General features: G+C 50.3%; 1 protein-coding gene across 2 annotated transcripts in view; it reads right to left on the bottom strand.

Moving 5' to 3' along the window:
- Window positions 1–8,552: 8,552 nt before the first annotated feature.
- The window catches only part of DPYSL5 (dihydropyrimidinase like 5), a 93,004-nt gene continuing 82,548 nt past the window's right edge, over window positions 8,553–19,008 (bottom strand). For both annotated transcript variants that reach the window (XM_032849558.1, XM_032849557.1), the window contains exons 11-13: window positions 17,827–18,034; window positions 12,659–12,827; window positions 8,553–10,884 (exon numbers count right to left, since the gene is read on the bottom strand). In XM_032849558.1, the coding sequence (XP_032705449.1) occupies window positions 10,799–10,884; window positions 12,659–12,827; window positions 17,827–18,034 (463 nt within the window). In that variant the 3' untranslated portion in view covers window positions 8,553–10,798. The remainder of the gene's footprint in view (window positions 10,885–12,658; window positions 12,828–17,826; window positions 18,035–19,008) is intronic.

The following is a 19,008-nucleotide window of genomic DNA, read 5'->3' on the forward strand; positions in this document are numbered from 1 at the left end:
TTCTTAAGTTTGGTGCTAGTGACATTTTGGGTTGGACAATTCTTTATTGTGGGGGGCTGTTCTGTGCACTGTGGGATATTTAGCAATATTCCTGACCTCTACCCACTGGAATCTCTCACCTGCCCAGTTTTGACAAACCCAAAATGGTGTCCAGACATGGCCAGATGTCTCCTGGGGGACTAAATAGCCCCTGGTTGACAACCACTGAGCTGGACTGACTTAATGGGTTACTTCAGCCGAGCTTGGAAGGGAGACCCGCCCCTGCTCAGATCATGTTAAACCATTATACACCCCAACCTACCCAATCTGTTTAACAGCAGAGATGCCCCAAAGTTCATTTTGTCTTGATAGTTCCTGCGATCATGATGCCTGGTGAAGGTGTGATGGCTATGAAAAGGGGAGTTTCAAAAAGAAAGGCCAAATCCTCTCATAGCTCTCCACCCAGGTACCCGGGAGAAATTATAAAACCATATTATGGACATCAAGTAAAAACTATAAAGTGCTCCCAAGGTATAAGCTTAAGCCCTCACAACCTAGATAAGGGACAGGCCCTGACTGTCCAACAGCCCACAGTGGGAAAAATATAACTCTAAAAGCTTGGCCATTGGAAAAGTGAGTGGATAGCCTTTAGCAACCTCATGTGTGGTGCTTTGTCTTAAAATGCTCTTGATAGAGCTTCCAGAACTCTCTTTCTGTGGGGATCTGGAATTCTGCTGTTATACAGCTGAGTCTCTAGGGGTCCGGCCACTGACATCTCCTTTCCTTTGGGGCTCGAAGGGCCAGTGGTCCTCCTGGAAGACGTTGTTCCCCAGCAACTTCTGGTCCCACAGCAGTAAAGGCATCAAAGACTAACAGCGGAAGTCCAGTTCACTGGAAGGGGCTGCCCTACTACCTTGAAACTTGGTGTCTTTTGGAACTGATCAAAAGGAAACAACTCCCCTCAAGGTAAGGGGACTGAAAAGCTTTAGAGGACAGTTTAAAACCAAGAATTCTAGTAAAGCAAGAGGCACTGAGTAGCTGACAAAATTTAAACATGCATCAAGGTAAGCAATTGTTTCCCATTTTGAGGTAATCTTTAATTTACAGGTGGAGATTCTGTTTCCTCCCAAAGGGGCTTGGAGGGTTGTAATTCACATAACGTGTTGTCAAAAAGAAAAATTGTGTTCAGAAATCTCAGGGTCTCAAGAACCATCATTTACTTCTAATAGTAAAAATGTGAAGAATTTGCATTTCCAGGAAAATATTCAGTGCATCTGTATGATTCGAGCCAGAAAGGCAATAGGACAGCGTGCACGTAATTGAGTAAAGCTAAAAACTATGAAAATTAAGATGTTTTTAAACCAAATTTTTAGCATAGTCTTAAGCTCAAAAAGAAAAATTCCTCATAAGAACAGGTCATAGGGCAAAGAAGAAAAGGCAAAGACTTTTCTAGAAAGCTGGTAGCTGACCCAGTGATTTCCACTCCCTTCGTTGGTAAGAGGATCATTTATAACTCTTACTGCTGTTTTAAAATGCAATTTCAAGGGGCGCCTGGGTGGCTCAGTCTTTAAGCGTCTGCCTTCAGCTCAGGTCATGATCCCAGGGTCCTGGGATCAAGCCCTGCATAGAGCCCTGCTGCTCAGCAGGAGGCCTGCTTCTCCCTCTCCTGCTCCCTCTGCTTGTGCTCCCTCTTTCTGTTAAATAAATAAATAAAATCTTTTAAAAAATGTGGTTTCAAATTTGGGAATTCAGGATTAACTGCCTCTCGGATTTAAAAGGCATTTAAAACATACTGTATAATGTTTCAGCTGGGAAATTCAATGAATTCATTTTTAAAAAAAAGTAATATTGCTTCCCCACCCCTTGAGGTGATAACCTACAATGCGAAATCAGGGATTTTGAATATGGCATAACTGATTTCAACATGAATTTGAATTTTTTCTCTAAAATGAAGTAGCTAAAGCATTTTTGTAAATATGATGTGAGACACCCAGTTTTGATAGTAATGAAAGATATTAAGACTGAAATGTGCTACAAGTGGAAAAATGTCTTTTGCCAATTCATTCGCTAAAACTCAGATAATCCAGGGGCGCCTGAGTGGCTCAGTGAGTTAAGCCTCTGCCTTCAGCTCGGGTCATGATCTCAGGGGTCCTGGGATCGAGCCCCACGTTGGGCTTTCTGCTTGGCGGGAAGCCTGCTTCCCCCTCTCTCTGCCTGTCTCTCTGCCTACTTGTGATCTCTCTCTCTCTCTCTCTCTCTGTCAAATAAATAAATAAATAAAAATCTTAAAAAAAAAAACCTCAGATAATCCAAAGTTAAATAAATCCATAGAAAAGCGTCAACTTAACTTCCTGTATAGCATTAAGAGATTAATATATGTTGGGGCGCCTGGATGGCTCAGTCCATTAAGCATCTGACTCCTGGTTTTGGCCCAGGTCATGATCTCAAAGGTCGTGAGTTCAAACCCTGTGTCAGGCTCCCCACTCAGTGGGGAATCTGCTCGATTCTCTCTCTCCTCTCCTTGCCCCTCCCCTCTCTTCTAAAAAAAGAGAAAAGGATAATATGTTTCCTCGACATTAGCTTATTAAATTCATCTGCTTACTGTCTTATAATTTCTCACTGGATTTTGGAAGTTTGAATTCAAGCATTAAGATAATAGATACCTTGTATTTATCCAAAAGTATTTATCCAAAGGCCTCATGAAATTGGGGTTATAGAATGAAAATAAAAATAGGGGCACCTGGGTGGCTCAGTGGGTTAAAGCCTCTGCCTTCAGCTCAGGTCATGATCCCAGAGTCCTGGGATCGAGCCCCACATTGGGCTCTCTGCTCAGCAGGGAGCCTGCTTCCTCCTTTCTCTCTCTGCCTGCCTCTCTGCCTCCTTGTGATCTCTGTCAAATAAATAAATAAAATCTTAAAAAAAATAGTGTGTGTGTGTGTGTGTGTGTGTGTGTGTGCATGCATGCAATTATGTGTGTATAAATGTCTACATTTTGGCACAGGAGTCAAGAGTTCAGATAAAACCTCAAGAGCTTGTGTTTAAGGTGAATATTTCTTGCTAATTGTGTGCCGTTCTAAGACACCAGTGTCATCTGGATCTTCCAGAGTCAAACTAAAGACTTTGCAACTGATACTGAATAAAAAAGAAGTCACAGGGGCACCTGGGTGGCTCAGTGGGTTAAGCCTCTGCCTTCGGCTCAGGTCATGGTCCCAGGGTCCTGGGATCGAGCCCCGCATCGGGCTCCCTGCTTAGTGGGGAGCCTGCTTTCCCCCTCTCTCTGCCTGCCTCTCTGCCTAGTTGTGATCTCTCTCTGTCAAATAAATAAATAAAATATTAAAAAAAAAAAAAGAAGTCACAGCTAGGAGAGTCATTTAGCAAATGCCTACAAAATTTAGTACAATACATAGTGCGCCATATGTATTTAGTTGCTTAAGAAAGTTGCATTTTTAAAAAAAGATATACTTATTTATGTGTGACAGAAAGAGAGTGTGCCCAATCACGGGGAGTGGCAGGGAGAGGCGGAGGGAGAAGCAGGCTCTCTGCTGAGCAGGAAGCTGGATTCGGGACTCAATCCCAGGGCTCTGGGATCATGACCTGAGCCAAAGTCAGATGCTTAACCGGCTGAGCCACCCAGGCACCCCCGAAAGATGCATTTTATAAAAAGAGGAGCTTGGAGGTCCTTTTAAGGGAATAGTGTAAATTTAAAAGGCGAAGCCAAACTTTATGCTTGTGATTGAGGTCAACACCAATAGTAATAAATCATGCTGACAGTACTGCCTTCAATACGATGTGGTAAAAAACAACACAATTTATTTCTGTGGTCTTTCTCCTAAAAACCCTTAATACCAGACTAACCATTTATTTGAGAAAAACAGCAGACCAATTCTAATGGAGGAGCATTCTACAAAACACCTTGACCAATACTCCACAAAACTATCGAGATCATCAAAAACAAGGAAAGCCTGAGAAAGTGTCACAGCCAAAAGGAGCCCAAGGAGATGGGACAGCTAAATGTATTGTGGTGTCCTGGGTGGGGTTTTGAAACAGAATAAGGACAATAGATAAAAACCAAGGAAATCTGAATAAAATATGTTTTTTTTATTTTTAAAGATTTTATTTATTTATTTGAGAGAGAGTGTGTGCACTGGTGGGGAGGGGCAGGAAGAGAGGGAGAAGCAGACTCTACGCTGAGCAGGAAGCCACCTTGGGGCCCGATACTAGGACTCCAGGATCATGACAGAAGTCAACAGCAGATGCCTAGCCAACTGAACCACCCAGGCACCCCTAAATTTATGGGTTTTAGTGAATGAGAATGCATCAATATTGGTTCATTAATTGTAACAAAAGTGCCACGTGAAATGTGAAATGTTGGTAGGGAAAGCTGCGTGGAGGGTATGCAGGAACTCTTTGTACTATCTTTTCGATTTTTCTGCAAATCAAAAACCGCTCTAAAAAAATGAAGTCTATTTTTAAAAGATAGCTCTACAAGGCCAGAATTTGTTAAGTTAAAACGTAAGGAAATCTTAAAATACAAAGGATCTAATGTATTCCAAAAAATGTGAAAGGAGGCAGAATTCATTTGGCTGGAACTTACATGGAAATCTCACACTAATAACTCTGTGGTTGGTGTAGATGGACCGGAGAGAGGTAAAGTGAAAATCTGGAACATCACTTTGGAAATCTGAGCCACGTGAGTGGGGCGAGGAAGTAGGCCCTCCTCCCATCCTCTTAGGAGCCAGGACTTCCAGCCAAAGCCCAGTGAGAACTTAGATTTGGCACAAGGATACAATTGAGAAAAGGAAGATTTAATGAACCCAAACCATAGTATTGACAATTTTGTGTTGAGAGAATCTGTACCTATTAGGTATTTTGCATACTTGTAAAAAAAAAAATGGGGGCCTGTTCAGAGTGAGTACCTCATAACTAAAGTGTGTACCTTAAGATTTAGGACTTCGCGAGATGAACTCTGTTTATGTTTGTCAGTGAAACATCTAATGAACCTCTAAGCTCACATATTTATGGGCTTCATTGATTAGATTGGCAATAATCATTTAGCACTTAGATTCTTTTTTTTTTAAGATCTTATTTATTTATTTGACAGACAGAGATCACAAGTAGGCAGAGAAGCAGGCAGAGAGAGAGAGGAGGAAGCAGGCTCCCTGCCAAGCAGAGAACCCGATGCGGGGCTCGATCCCAGAACCCTGGGATCATGACCTGAGCTGAAGGCAGAGGCTTTAACTCACTGAGCCACCCAGGTAACCCTAGCACTTAGATTCTTAAAAGGAAGTAGAATTTCAAAGGTAGTTAGAAATGTTGTAAAGTGTTCAATTAAGGGGATCAATGGGATCGAAGTCCCTTTTAAAATAAATGGTAGGGGTGCCTGGGTGGTTCAGTCGTTAAGCGTCTTCCTTCAGCTCAGGTCATGATCCCGGGGTCCCGGGATGGAGTGCCATGTTGGGCTCCCTGCTCAATGGGAAGTCTGCTTCCCCCTCTCTCACTCCCCCTGCTGTGTTCCCTCTCTTGCTGTCTCTCTCTGTCATATAAATACATAAAATCTTAAAAAAAAATGGTAGAAGTTGATAGTCTGGCCATTTTTAATGGAACAGAAAATTTATAAGCTAAAGAGTTTAGGGAAGTGCCCCTGACCTTCACCACTGAGATGTATCCACAGCCACTGAGACCTCCTGAAACCTCCCAGAGCTGTGAAGACTCAGGGCTTGTCACAAGATACCCTTGTCCCCACTCACTGCAGAAGAACCCATTTTCCCCACCTCCCATGACGCCCTGCCCCTCATCCTTTAGCCGTGGGAAACTTTTTACCTCCGGGACAGGCATATGAATGGCCAGGCGAATACACAGGCCTGTATGAGGTGGCCGTAGGATTTACTGCCCAAAGCACGACATATGTGAAAGGGGGGGGCATGATTCATAATTATTCTGGAGCAATAGACTTAACCCAGAACTGTCCTGGGACAACCAGGACAAGATCCCTGCAGGTATAAACGTGTGGTTCATAAATAAACCAGGGGAGGAAATGAAGAAATGGGCTTTCATTGTAAGATGGTTATCAAGTCTCAACAGAACGTTAGATCCTTCCATGTTTTAGTGGGGAAGGATTAAAACCCTTTCAAATGTGTTTGAAATGTGTTGTGATAGCAACACTATAAAATCATCTTTTATTAATCTAGTAATATAACGTCTCCCCTCCCTGTGTATCATGAGCTTTGTTCTTTATACCTGGGGTGTCATGAGACTCTCCTGTCTCCACCAACTGCAAGGCAATTCTTAGTGTTAGGTTATACTTTTGCAAAAACGTCCTCCTGGGGGCACCTGGGTGGTTCAGTCCGTTAAATGGTTGCCCTTGGCTCAGGTCATGATCCTGGGGTCCAGGATGGAGCCCTGCATCAGGCTCCCTGCTCAGCAGGGAGTTTGCTTCTCCCTTTCCCTCTGCCCCTCCCCTGTTTGTGCTTGACTCTCTTTCTCCAATAAATCTTAAAAAAAAAAAAAAAAAATTTCCTCCTGTAATTCTGAGTAGAGACTTGAAAGTGAAATTTGCCTAGTGGTTGGTGAGGTTTCCCTGAATGCAGATAATCCTATAAATGGTCTTAATAGGTTGCCTTATTTTAAAGTCTGTGGTCTTTTATTTTCTCACAACTACATACACACAAAGGCCTGCTGTGTCTTTCTGGGTAGCTTTTATTTTTTTCTCTATCAACCACCCCATACGGTACACATGGCCTGGCAAACATATGGCCACGTTATTTCTCATCCAAAGGCTTGAAGCCATGGATTTTTGGCAGTTGATCAAATTCTGGTGTGTTCTCACGTTATGGGAAATCAGGGTAACAGACACTTTGGCCCAGTCCATCCCAGGGACTCGGCATCCTTCGCAAGTCAGGTAATAGTGTTTCCGTCTGGCTCAGAGAGCCCCTGGCCCCCCACCCTGCCCTGGAGCTAGCACATACAGCTCATTTCATGAAAGCCAAGTGCTTTGCCCCAAATGCAGCACCCCAGGTGTTACTTTCAGTCATGGCCTTATTTGCAGTGTTGTTTATTTGGTGAAAGCTGGGAAAATTCCCTTGCCGCCAACGATTTTATACATTTGCCTAAAATTCCCTCATTAGGGTTTTGATCTTTAGGGGCTAAGAAATAAGTACAAGTGACCCTGTAGTACTTGGAAACAACAATTTCACTCTTTGGTGTGGGAGAGTTTGACCCAGTAATCCCTCCCAACGTCGGGCTGAGATCTAGAGAGAAGGCAGTCTTGGTGCAAGTGGAAGGGATTGGAGGGTCCAGTAGACCAATCCAAAATGGGTGTGGGGGGGGTAGTGGTTCTGGAGAACCAGAGAGTAGCCTGAAGGTCCTGCAAAGACACACTGGCCTTGCGACAGCCCTCCATCCTGCGATCTTGTGAGGCCACAGCTCCATCGGCCAAGAGTTCCACTGTGTGAAGAGGGGTCTATGGGTTTCCAAAATGGTAGCCAAGAACAGAAAACAAAGGGTAAGTGGGGAAAGCCCCGTTCCCCCCACCTTTTGTAAGTAATGCTTTCCCCCAGTTACCCCTGTTTCCGTTAACTCAGCAACCTTGTCCTGGTTATCGGACCCTAAACGCCTTGGTTTTGCTCCCACCAGGAGGAGGACAGAGCCCTGAGTGCTGGGCACGGAGGCTCCCACCTCTCAGCTGTTTTTCTCTCAGACTCCGCTCTGACCTCCCTGTGAGAGGCTACCTGCCACCCAGCACGAGTGAAGAACTAAAGCGGAGTTTTCTTAGCAACAGACGCCTCGCCCCTGGGACGGGGGAGGAGGGTCCCCTGCCAGTCTCCCTCTTTGAAGAAACACAACCGAGACCAAGTGAGAAGTAGCTACAGTTTAATACAAACCTGCACCAGAACACAATGTGTCGGGCTGTTTTGTCTTTGCCTCAAACAGGTGGCCAAAGCACAGGACCACGTGTCGTCTTGGGGTTGACACGGTCGTAGCACCATGACATTTACAGAGTGAGAAGTCACTTGGGTGCTGGAGGCCCCGACCCGACCCCAGGCCGTGCCTGCCTCCCGGGCAGCTGGGGTTTGGGTTTTTGCGTGCTTCTGTGGTTTCTGGGTGAGTACTGGCAAAGCCCTCCTCATGGCGTTGGCTTGACAGAGACCTACTGTGGACTCCTAGCACTACACACACGCACACACACGCACACACGGGAGCACAATTTTCTGGTAACTTAATCCCACAAACCTAGAGAGCAGCTAAGGCAAGAACAACAGTATTTATTCAGTAAGTACAAGACCAGGTTGAGAGCTGCATTCAGTGCAACCGAAGACCCTTGGCATTCCAGCCAGGAGCAGTGGGGCCGCGGATGGAGCTCGCTGGAGCTCTGCAAGGGGGCAAGGAGTGGGGCTGCGGAGGGGAGGGGGCGGGGGCTGACCGTTCCTTGAACCTCCTTCTGATTTTCATCTAGAAGCTCCTGGGCAAGGGCAGGGTCTGTGGAAGGATGGGGAGGGGGTATATGTGTGTGTGTGGGGGGGGCGATAAGATGAACTGGAAGGCCCATGGGGGCCGCTCCAAGATGCGGCCTCCCAGAGCCACATCCCATGGACCGTGCATCACTTGGGCGCAGGCACTCAGAGAAGGTAAAGCTTTCTTAGCCCAAGCAAGGATGCTGTGCCCGCTGGCTGCCACCACTGCTCGGCTCTTTGGCATCTGCCCAAGGCCCACGACCCAGCAAAGGGCTGGGATGAAGATGATGATGTACATTGGACCGAGGGGTCAGTGTCACGGCTTCCGAGGCCCAGATCCCTACCTACTGTCCCCGTGGTTGCCACCCGCCCCACGAGTGCCTTTGTTGCCTCTGCTCGGTACCTGGGGTACCGTCTCTGTCCTTTCAGCTCCTAAGTGAGAAAGATGAGCAAGAAGGGAGGATGTGGCGGCAGCTCAAGCCACGTGGCAAGCCCCCAACATTTAACAGGTTCTGGCTCCGACTGAACAGGCGTTAGCAGGTTTATAAGAAAGGTCGATCTACCTGTGCAAAACAGAATTCTGCAGAGCAGAATGCCTACCAATGGAGTAAATCTTCTGGATGGTTCCATTCCCAGGTGGGATCTACAAGAAACACCACCCACTCTTCCTTTCCACAGGTGGGGTAGACAGCCAAGCTCTTAAGGGTCGGCATGGACACTCATGGGGTCAGAAGGCCTGAACTTTCTGGGCCTCGTCTGTGAAATGGGGAGAACAACACATGTTCTGCAGTCGTGTGGGGCACTGGAGAACTCATATACGGAAGTGCTTTGAAAGCATGTGAAGCAGTGAAGACATGGGCAGGGTAAACCACTAGCCCGAGGCCCCAGCGCAAGCCTGGGGTGCGCAAAGCGAATGTGCAACATGAAATCACCTCCCTGACCGGAGGGTGAGGCTTAAGAAGGGCGGGTGGCTGGGATGCCCCCTGCTCACTCGGGGTGGATGGAGATCACCCAGCCTCTAGTGTTTCCTTAGAAACCTCCCCACGCTTCGGAGGCAGGGAGAGCCCAACCAGACGTGGGAGGAGATGGAGGCCACGAGCAGGGGACAGGCAGGTGCGGACCCCAGGAGGCCACAGCACCCGTGTAGCAATGTGGGTTCTTGGCCTGGCCTCCTTCCCTGGCATCTAACCCGCTCACTCCTGAGTCCCGCTCTCCCTCTCTTAGCAGGCATGAGGCCTCTTGCCAATCACACGGGAGGAGCGGCTGGGCCTGGGTCCAGCGGGGGGAGTTTACGGGAAACAGGGTGTTTGGGGGTGTGAGTGCTGGGAGTGGCCGGAGCCAGAGATGGGAAGGCTGACTCTTGCTCCCGGAGATCCCCAGGCCTGGCATACCAGGCGCCGCCTCAGAATGTAGGAAACTACCCCAGGAGGGGAGGGGACAGGAGGAGAGCTGGGACAGGATCGCGGCAGCCTGGAAGATTCCAGGTGGGGGAGAAGAAGGGCCTGTGAGTCCAGCACCCCACCCCGCTCCTGGTCTGTGCCCTAGGCTGTCTGGTCGGCGTCGAGTGCAGCGTCTCTTAGGTCCACATCTACTCCTGTTTCTATGCTATGCTAGTGACACGAAGCACCGTTATTGTTCACAGGGTGCACAAACAAGTCAAACCAAACCACTGCGCAAACCAAACGTGCAAAACAAAATCATGTACACGCGCCTGGCACCAGCCCTGTGCCCCGCCCAGCGAGCCCCTTGGGGCCCGTGCCCCCCCACCCGAGTCTGGGGTGGGAGGAGGAAGAAGCTGACCAAGGGTGCAGTGTCCCTGCCGCACCCACACAGGGGCCAGCGCAGAGTCAGGAGAAACAGGACACCCTGGGCATGGCTGGGAAGCCAACACCTGTCTGACTTGGGAGAAGTGACCACAGGGCCTCCTTAGGGGGAGGGGGTCCTTTTCCTCCAACACACATCTGCTAAAGTGCTCCGGACACCTGGCGGGTGGGCCAGGGGGCGGGGCACTCAAGGCTGGGCTTTCCCAAGGCCAGCAGGTGGAGGCGGGTGTGAGAGGAGGGGCTGGGCTGGGCTCTATGCATTGGGCTCTGTGCATAGTGTGGGTTTGCTGGGCCCCCAAAAGCCTGCCGGGGCCAAGGCAGGAAAGGACTGCAGCGGGAGGAACACATCTCAAAGTGCCTGTTAGGGGTTGGCTCAAAGCACAGTGAATCACGTGTCAGACATGGGGAGGGCCCCCCCGGGTCCCGTGGCCCCCCTCAGGTGGTGCGCCGCCCAGCCCAGCCTCTCCCGCCCCCTGCAGCCGTGGCCGGAGGGTGTGCGGGCTGGTGGCAGCGGTGCGTCCTCACTTGGGGGGCTGGTCAGTGCCTTTACCAAATGCCGCTTGACCTGCCTCCAGGGGGAGCGAGGATCCGAGCCGAAGCTCGCTTTGGAACATGGTCATCGATTTGAGAACCTGTGGGGAAGGACACAGAGGGTGAGCTTGGGGGGGGCTCTCATCTGGGCTGTAAAGGCACAGCCACCATCTAGCGGGGGGAGCTGGTAAGCCCTCCGTGGGTGTGATCTAACTGAACCCTTACAGCTCCATCCCATTTTCCAGATGAGGAAATCGAGGCTCAGGGAAGTCAAGTGGCTTGCCCAGGGTTGCAGTGTGTGTCAGCGGTAGTTCCTGGATTTCAGTCTGGGTCTTTCTGCTTCAGGGCCTCTGTGCTGAACTGCCCTACTATGCTCTAGCCTGGGCACGAGGGCTCTCGTGGTGCACACAGCCCACAGACCACGAATCAGCCCGTCAGCATGTGGACCTTTGCAGACACTCCTCGCTGAGTAAGACGGGGAGAAGGCTGGGCATTCCATTGTTCTGGAAAATCAAAGAACCACACCCCAAAGGCCCAGCATCTTGAAATCCCAAGACTTAGAAAAAGAGGCTTGGTGTCTCAGGGAGGGAGTGGGACATTCTTCAGTCCAGCCCATCCAGAACAGACAAGGTTGGGAGGAAGGAAGGTGGGAGGACGCCTGCTATTTGCTGAATCTGAGAGGAGTGGTGCCCTGAGATGTGCTGGGAACAGAAGCCACTGGCCAGCGGGCCCATAGCTCTGGGCGCCCTGAGGCTTCCCATGGGGCTGGCTGCTGCGGGAAGGGCCGTGCCCAGGCAGCGGTGGGAACCGACGGCTCCCGGGACGGTACTCTACACGGCAGATACGGTGCTGACTCCCAACACACGTCTTGTCACTGGTGCAAGCAGCCGTGGCCCTCAGGGTGGGCAACACGACTGGCTCTGAGGATGGAGAGGACCCCCCTCCCCCAGACTACAAGGTCCTCAGAACAGGAAGCATATGTCCTTTGACCGGAGCTGCCCCCAGCACATGGGGGGCCAGGGGAAGCTCAGCGGGCAGCCCCTCCCCCTCAGTACCCCTTGGCCCCTTCTATTAGGAGAGCCTGTAGATGCTGATAAATGCCACGCCCTGTGTGGAAAGTTCTGGATCTTGCTCCTTTCACTGTTCAGGTCCCAGGGCAGCCCTCACAGAGTGATGCCAGGCCTCCACCTGGTCGGGTTCTGAAGGCCGCTCAGCGTGTTTGAGGAGAGTCCTCCCACCTTCGAGCGGGGCTCCTAGCATCCATCAGAGCTGCCCGCAGGACCAGGCCACATCACAGCCTTGCTCATTCCCCGGTGGGGGACGGGGGGGGCGTGCTACCATCTTTGTGGCAACGACCCCCACCTTTCACTACCGCAGAGCTCCTGGGATAAACAAAGTCCCGGAGCACAGACACACCCAATGTATCATACGTGATATTACATATATTAAAATTGCTGGCAGAAAAGTGGGCAAACATGGGTCTGAGGTGAGGGAGGAAAGGGAATAAGGGAAACACCTCTTTCAGAGGCTGTTGGGGAACAGGGATGGAGATGGAGAGAGTGCAGTGGGGGTGCACAGCCCTCAAGAGGTTTCAAGGGAAAAAAAAACCCATCTGGACTTAGAAGCCATGGGGAAAGCACCCGATCAGCTATGGCCTCTTGGGGTGGCTGGTGCCCAGGGACCGGGAGAACCCTCCCACCCCTCCTAATGTTGGTGTGTCTGTACTGCGGGACGTGGCACTCCTCTCTAGACAAGGGGTGGGGGGAGAAGATGGAGAGGAGAAGCTGCGGAGAGCCCCTGCCTGGGCGGGTCTCTGCTCCCGCTACCCCACTGGGGGGAGACGCAGGTCCCTGGCAGAGCAGCCCCTGCTCTTACCAGAGAGGCTGAAGCTGGACTCATGAAGGTCTCTCATGCCCCCGTGTCGGGTAACAGGCCGGGTGGGAGTGTCTGCGAGGGGCGTTCCCATCTCCTTCTTCCCAGGATGCACGACGACGGCGACATCTCCCAGGTAGGGAGTACGGTCCACTCCCTTAACCTTTAAGGTCTAGTGAAGGATGGAGAAGGAGAGAACGTGGAAAAAGGACACCGTCAGAGCCCGGATGCCAGGGCCACCAGAGCTCCCTCCACAGCTGAGAGGAGGCTGGATGTCGCCACTCTGTTCAGGGTCCAGATGACAGGCTGTGATGAAAACGCCCTACGTCTGGAGCTCAGGGAGTGGAGGATTCTCTTACCTCCTCAACAATGTGTGTGTGTGTGTGTGTGTGTGTGTGTGTGTGAGCACATGCTTGCACACAGGGGCCCCTGTCTGCTCCCTCTCAGTGTTGGTAGGGTAACAGGGTAGCAGGCAGATTTCTGGGGTACCGCCCTTGCCTGGAGCAATGCTATCCCCTCACCCGCTAGACTCTCAAGAGGCCATGCCTTTTACCGTGACCCGACCACTTTGTGGGGAACGAAGCAAAATAAAGCTGATTTGGAGATGAGACACCATCCACCCCGCACCCCCCGCCCCAACGACAATACTGGTCGGTTTCGTGCTCACAAAGGCAGTCACGCTAAGAGCCTACGTTCTGCGTCCAGACAGTACGGGCTCCAATCCCAGTTTTGCTTCGTGGAAACTCTGTGACCTTATGCAAGTTACCTAATTTCTGTATCAGTTTCCTTATTTGTCAAATTAGGATGATGACAGCACCTATTACATATAGAACTGTTATGCGGTCAAACGGATTAATACACACAGAGCTCTCGGAACTGCTCTGGCCCGATGCAAGGGACATAAGGACCAGCAGCCCTAATCGTGGCAGACGTCCTTTCCGTGCGGTTGTTCACGTTAAAAGGTGCTACTAGGAGGACCACCGAGGGAGTTGGACTGTGCACACAGGGTCTGAAGCAACACTATAGATGGTCTACACCCCAGATACCCACCAGGGACACAACCTCCACCTCCTTGCTGCGGGCTGCTTACTGGAAATCTTGTTGAAACATACAGGGGATTTCCCGAAGGAACTTCAGCCTATGTGTGCATTCACCGGGCTTCACTTTGGTATCCTGGCTTTGGAGACCAGGGTGGGGGTGGGGCAGGGGAGGGGGGGAAGGGTGGCAGCTCGGGCTGGCTGAATCCTGAGCCAGCAACCCTGGCAGGCTACTCTCCGGCTTCAGGCAGCCCCCTCGGTGCGGGCTGCACACCCAACCCTCAGCTCTTTAGGGGCATAATTCGGGAAAAGATTTTTTGTTGGTTTTCTTCTTCTGCATGCATGCATTCTTTTACAGAAAGGCTGCGACAACAGGCAACAGAACAGGCTTTCACTTGGGAACCTTACATTGTCATTGTAATAAGTGCTTCAGATAAAGAGACTGGGGGTTGAATTTACATCAGTTCTGGAAGCTGGCGCTTCTCCAAGGCGGCTGGCCTAAGGATTGGAATGCTGTGAACTGGTGTTCATCTTACGTCTTTGTGAGCTTGGCTTTTAGAGGGCCTTACAGTACTTCCTCTGCCCTCTGCTGACCCTATTTCCTGACTAAAATATCCTTTTTGGAAAGACCACAAAACTGTCATCAGATACTCCCCCCCGCCCAAATTGCAACATAATTCATCAACTGTGAAACTTGTCATTAAAGTATTCAGGGGTGCGTGGGTGGCTCAGTCAGTTAAGTGTCCAACTCTTGATTTCAGCTCAGGTCCTGATCTCCGGGGTCATGAGATCGAGCCCCATGTCGGGCTCGTGGCTCAGCACCGAGTCTGCCTGATTCTCTCCCAATCTCTCCCTGACTCCCCCTGCCACTCACACACACTCTCTCTTCCTCAAAAATTCAATCAATCAAACAATCAAGTAGATAATTCAGTGGTGTTTCGGTGGTGTATATTCCCAACACTGGGCCGCCCCCACAACCATCTCATTCCCAAACTTTTTCATCACCCCAAAAGCAATCCCACACCCCCTCCCCACCCCTCAGCCCTGAGTAACCACTGATAAGATTTTCTAGCTACGGATTTCCTTCTTCTGGATATTTCATATAAATGGAATCCTAAAATATGCGGTCTTCTGTGACTCGATCCTTTCACTTAGCATCAGGTGTTTAAGGCTTCGGTATGTAGGGTGGACTATTTGTTAGTACTGTTTCCTGTTCTGGCTCAGGAACACGGATGGATATACCTCATTCTGTTTATCCACTCAACAGCTGATGGACATTTGAGCTGTATCCACTTCTTGGGCTCTACAAATAAAAATTTGTGTAGATATATATTTTTATTTCCCTTGTGGATATACCCAGGAGTAGAACTGCTGGCTTATTTGGTAACTCTAATATCCAACTTTTGGGGAACTGCCAGTCTGTTTCCCAAGTGGCTGTGCCATTTTACATTCCCGCCAGCAAAGGATAAGTGTTCCAATTTCTCCACAGCCTAACCAACATGTTATTTTCCAGTTTCCTTCTTAAAATGACAGCCACCCTTTGTCAGACATTCCGGGGTATGAATGCCTCCCTCTTCCTGCTCTTGCCGGTACACCCTCCAGAGGCTGGCTGAGGCTTCTGCCATTATCCACATCCGAGGAGCAGAAGGGAGATAGGACCATTCACCTCCTGACAGACCCTGAGTTTGCTTTTGGAATGAACACTGTGATAACTGAGGTCACTCTTACTTCATCGAGACTGGGAAGGAATCAGGCAATGGTGGAACCTCGAAGGCCTGCCAGCCAGCAAATCTAGAGGAACGCAGCAGTCACCGACATGCTCTTGGGCCTTCAAGAACCTGGAACTCCCTGTTTGCTGGATCACTTAAAATTCTATCTGGAGGGGTGCCTGGGTGGCTCAGTGGGTTAAGCCCACTGTCTTCGACTCGGGTTATGATCTCAGGGTCCTGGGATCGAGCCCCGCATCGGGCTCTCTGCTCAGCGGGGATCCTGCTTACCGTCCCCCAACTGCCTGCCTCTCCACTTACTTGTGATCTCTCTCTCTGTCAAATAAATAAATAAAATCTTTAAAAAAAAAAAAATTCTATCTGGAAATCAGGGGCACTTGGCTGGCTTGGTCAAAGGAACATTTGACTTTTGATCTAGGGGATGTGAGTTTGAGCCCCACATGGGGTGCAGAGATTACTTAAACAAATAAAACTAAAAAAAAAAAAACAAACCCAGAAAAAAACACACAAAGCTTCTATCTGATAATCAAAGATGGGGAATGGAAACTTGCACTACCCTGCTCTGTCTGGCATTTCCCTTGTCCCCTCACACACACCCCTCCCAGCCCACGAGGGCGGCACCATAGTTTGTGAAAGAAAGCTATAGTTTTTGTGAATGAACTCGTACAGACAGCCTCTACTGAATAACGAAGTCTTGGTGAGGGCCCTGAGAGTTCGGGAAGGCCTACTGGCCTCCCATCCCACCTGGTGGAACCTTCCTTCCGGGGCTGGGGCCTCGAGGGCCAGCCAGAGGAGTGGGTGTCCAGGGAACAGTTGGGAGGGCACAGGCTGCAGCAGCTGCTCCTGGAAGCCTTTGGGTGGTTCCAGGAAGGAATGAGAAGGGGAACAAGGAGGGGAGGCCTGAGGCACCGAGTAAAGAAGCTTGGGTTTTGCATAAAGGACTAGAGAACCAAGAGACGAAGGAAGTTTGGCTGAAGGGGAGAGGTCATATGATCATTTCATGGCAAGTGCGCCAAGCCCCAGGCGGCTCTTCAAAGGCCTGTTCCTGAGACACTGGAGCAGATTTCTAGAATAGTCACATGGCAGCCGAGTCTTTCTCAGTCAGGGTCCTTCATACCTCTGGTCCCTGCTGGAAGCCAGAGCTGATGATGAGTGGAGAGCACGGGGCCTGTGAGTAGGAAGCTAATGCTGGTCTGGGACAGTGACCACAATGTGGGGGGGCCGGGTGGGGGTGGGGAGGTCACCTGGAAGTGTCCAGAAAAGGCGCCCCCACCAGCGGCTACTTAGGGCCTCTGGTTGAAAAACACACAGACCATTTCACTGGGTCTCACCCCTGCACAGACCGGCAGCTGACTGACAAGGCTGAGCTGGGCAGTTTACCAGAAATATGCAGGGAACCACCTTCAGAACACACAGTGAGCACCTGCTGTGTACAGAGGACTGGGATGTACTGGGCAAAAAGAACAGAAGAACAGGAGAAGACGAGTGAGGAAATTAAAAAAAAAAAACAAAAAACGACAAAAACATCACCATCTTTCAAGTGTGCCATGATTCCAACCCCAACATCCCAGAGTCTAGGCAGGAGAGCTGCTGGACCCTCAGTCGTGAGAGAACGCTTGCCCTATCTAGACAGCAGCCTCTGAGGCCACACTAATGCTGCCTTAGGCCACAGGAAGGGGAGAGGAAACTGTTCAGCTGTCACAGTGTCAGAGCTGTTCTTTCCTGATGATCTGCGATCTCCGCCCAGAGGTCAGACCTGCTTCCCAGGACCTGGAGCGGTCAGCAAGAATTTGGGCCAGATTCTCCAGGCCAGCTCTCAAACATAAGGCTGGACAGTCAACCCTTGAGCAATCAGAGCACAGCCAGTCTTCCTTAGGGTGACTCTGTCTCCTCAGAGGACACGGCACCCTGGGAACGAGAAGCCCAAAATTTTGGTGAACAGGGTGCTTATGGACTCCAAGGACTGGGCGGGACCCTTGAGATATGAACTATTCCAGACCTGGCCTGACCATTAGCAGTGTTGGCGGGGTTGGGTGGGGGGGGCAGTCCAAACCACCGGCAAATCCCACCCTCCTTACTACAGTCACAAGGGAGGGGGAGGTTTCAGGGAAAGAGCAACTCCAGTAACCCAGGCCAAGCCAGGAATCCCATCGGAGGATGGGCAAGAATCTTCCAGACGCTAGATGTTGGGGACATCTATGAGCACCTTGTAGTAAGTATTCCCTTAGCTCCAGGGGAATTAGAGACTGTGCTCTTTCCATTGTTCCCAAGTGACCATTCCAGACACTAGGAATCAGTGGGAGAAGAGAGAGAGAACATCTCTGAGATTTAATACAGTCATTACAGAATTCCCCAAAAGGGGGCTACTACCTTGTCCCATACCCTTCTTCTCATTCCCTCATCTTACCTTTTCTCTCTGGACTAGCTTCTTGTAGACAGTGTCCGGGAAGGACCTCAGGGGATAGAACTTGCCAGTGCCCTCCGCACACATGAAGACACCATTCTCGTACACGACTCGGCCCCGGCTGATGGTGACCAGGGGGACGCCATGGCAGCGCATGTTCTCATACAGGTTGAAGTCTCCTCCCTGCACCTGGGTGCTGGCTGAGATGGTCCTGGGGGAGAGGCAGCGGTGGGAGAGAAAGCTCTGAGAAGAGGTAAAGAGGTCTCGGCTCAGTGGGAGGGATGGACGCTCAGTGGGAGGGGGCGATGCTCAGTGGGAAGGAATAACCCCCAAAGCTGGTGGTCGCAGGCTGAATTGTATTACCCCCCAAATTTATACGCCAAAGTCCTCACCCCTAGTCTCTGAATGTGCCTGCATTTACAGACATGGCTCTAAAAGAGCTAATTAAAGTAAAATGAGGTCATACGGGTGGACCCTAAACCAATCTGACTGATGTCTTTATAAGAAGAAATTCAGACAGCAGACACGGACACTCAGAGCAACGACCATATGAAGACAGAAGGGAAAGACAGTCATTTACAACCCAAGGGGAGAGGCCCTAGATGAAAGCAACTCTCCTGAACCCTGCGGACACCTTGATCTTGGACTTCAAGCCTCCAGAACTGTGAGAATATAAATTTTTGGTGTGTGAGCCCTCCCCCCGCCCCGTCTGTGGTAGGGTTAGGGTAGTCCCAGGAAATTAATCAACTGGGCTAAACTCTAGCATTGTTTTGTTTTTGCTTTTAGATTTATCTATTTTTGAGAGAGAAGGAGAACGAGAGTGTGAGCAGGAGGGGCAGGGTGAGAGGGAGAAACTGAAGCAAACTCTGTGCTGAGCACAGAGCCTGACGCGGGGCTCAATCTCACGACCCTGAGATCATGACCTGAGCTGAAACCAAGAGTTTGACACTTAACCGACTGCACCACCCAGGCGCCCCTAAACTCTAGGGATTTTTCTGCCAATAGTGATCAATGACAGCCACACCTCTATAGCAGCAGGGACCTGTCCCCCGGCGTCAGGAGGCAGAACACGGCTTCTCAAATGCTCTTTGGAGAAGAGAATGTAGGTATCCTGGCACCAGGGCGGGTGGTGGTACACAGGGTGGACCTTCTTTTCAATTCGACTTTTTATTTTCAGATTTCCAT

This window comes from Lontra canadensis, unplaced genomic scaffold, assembly GCF_010015895.1.
Source record: "Lontra canadensis isolate GAN:19392208 unplaced genomic scaffold, GSC_riverotter_1.0 scaffold232, whole genome shotgun sequence".
In the NCBI taxonomy this organism is placed as follows: domain Eukaryota; kingdom Metazoa; phylum Chordata; class Mammalia; order Carnivora; family Mustelidae; genus Lontra; species Lontra canadensis.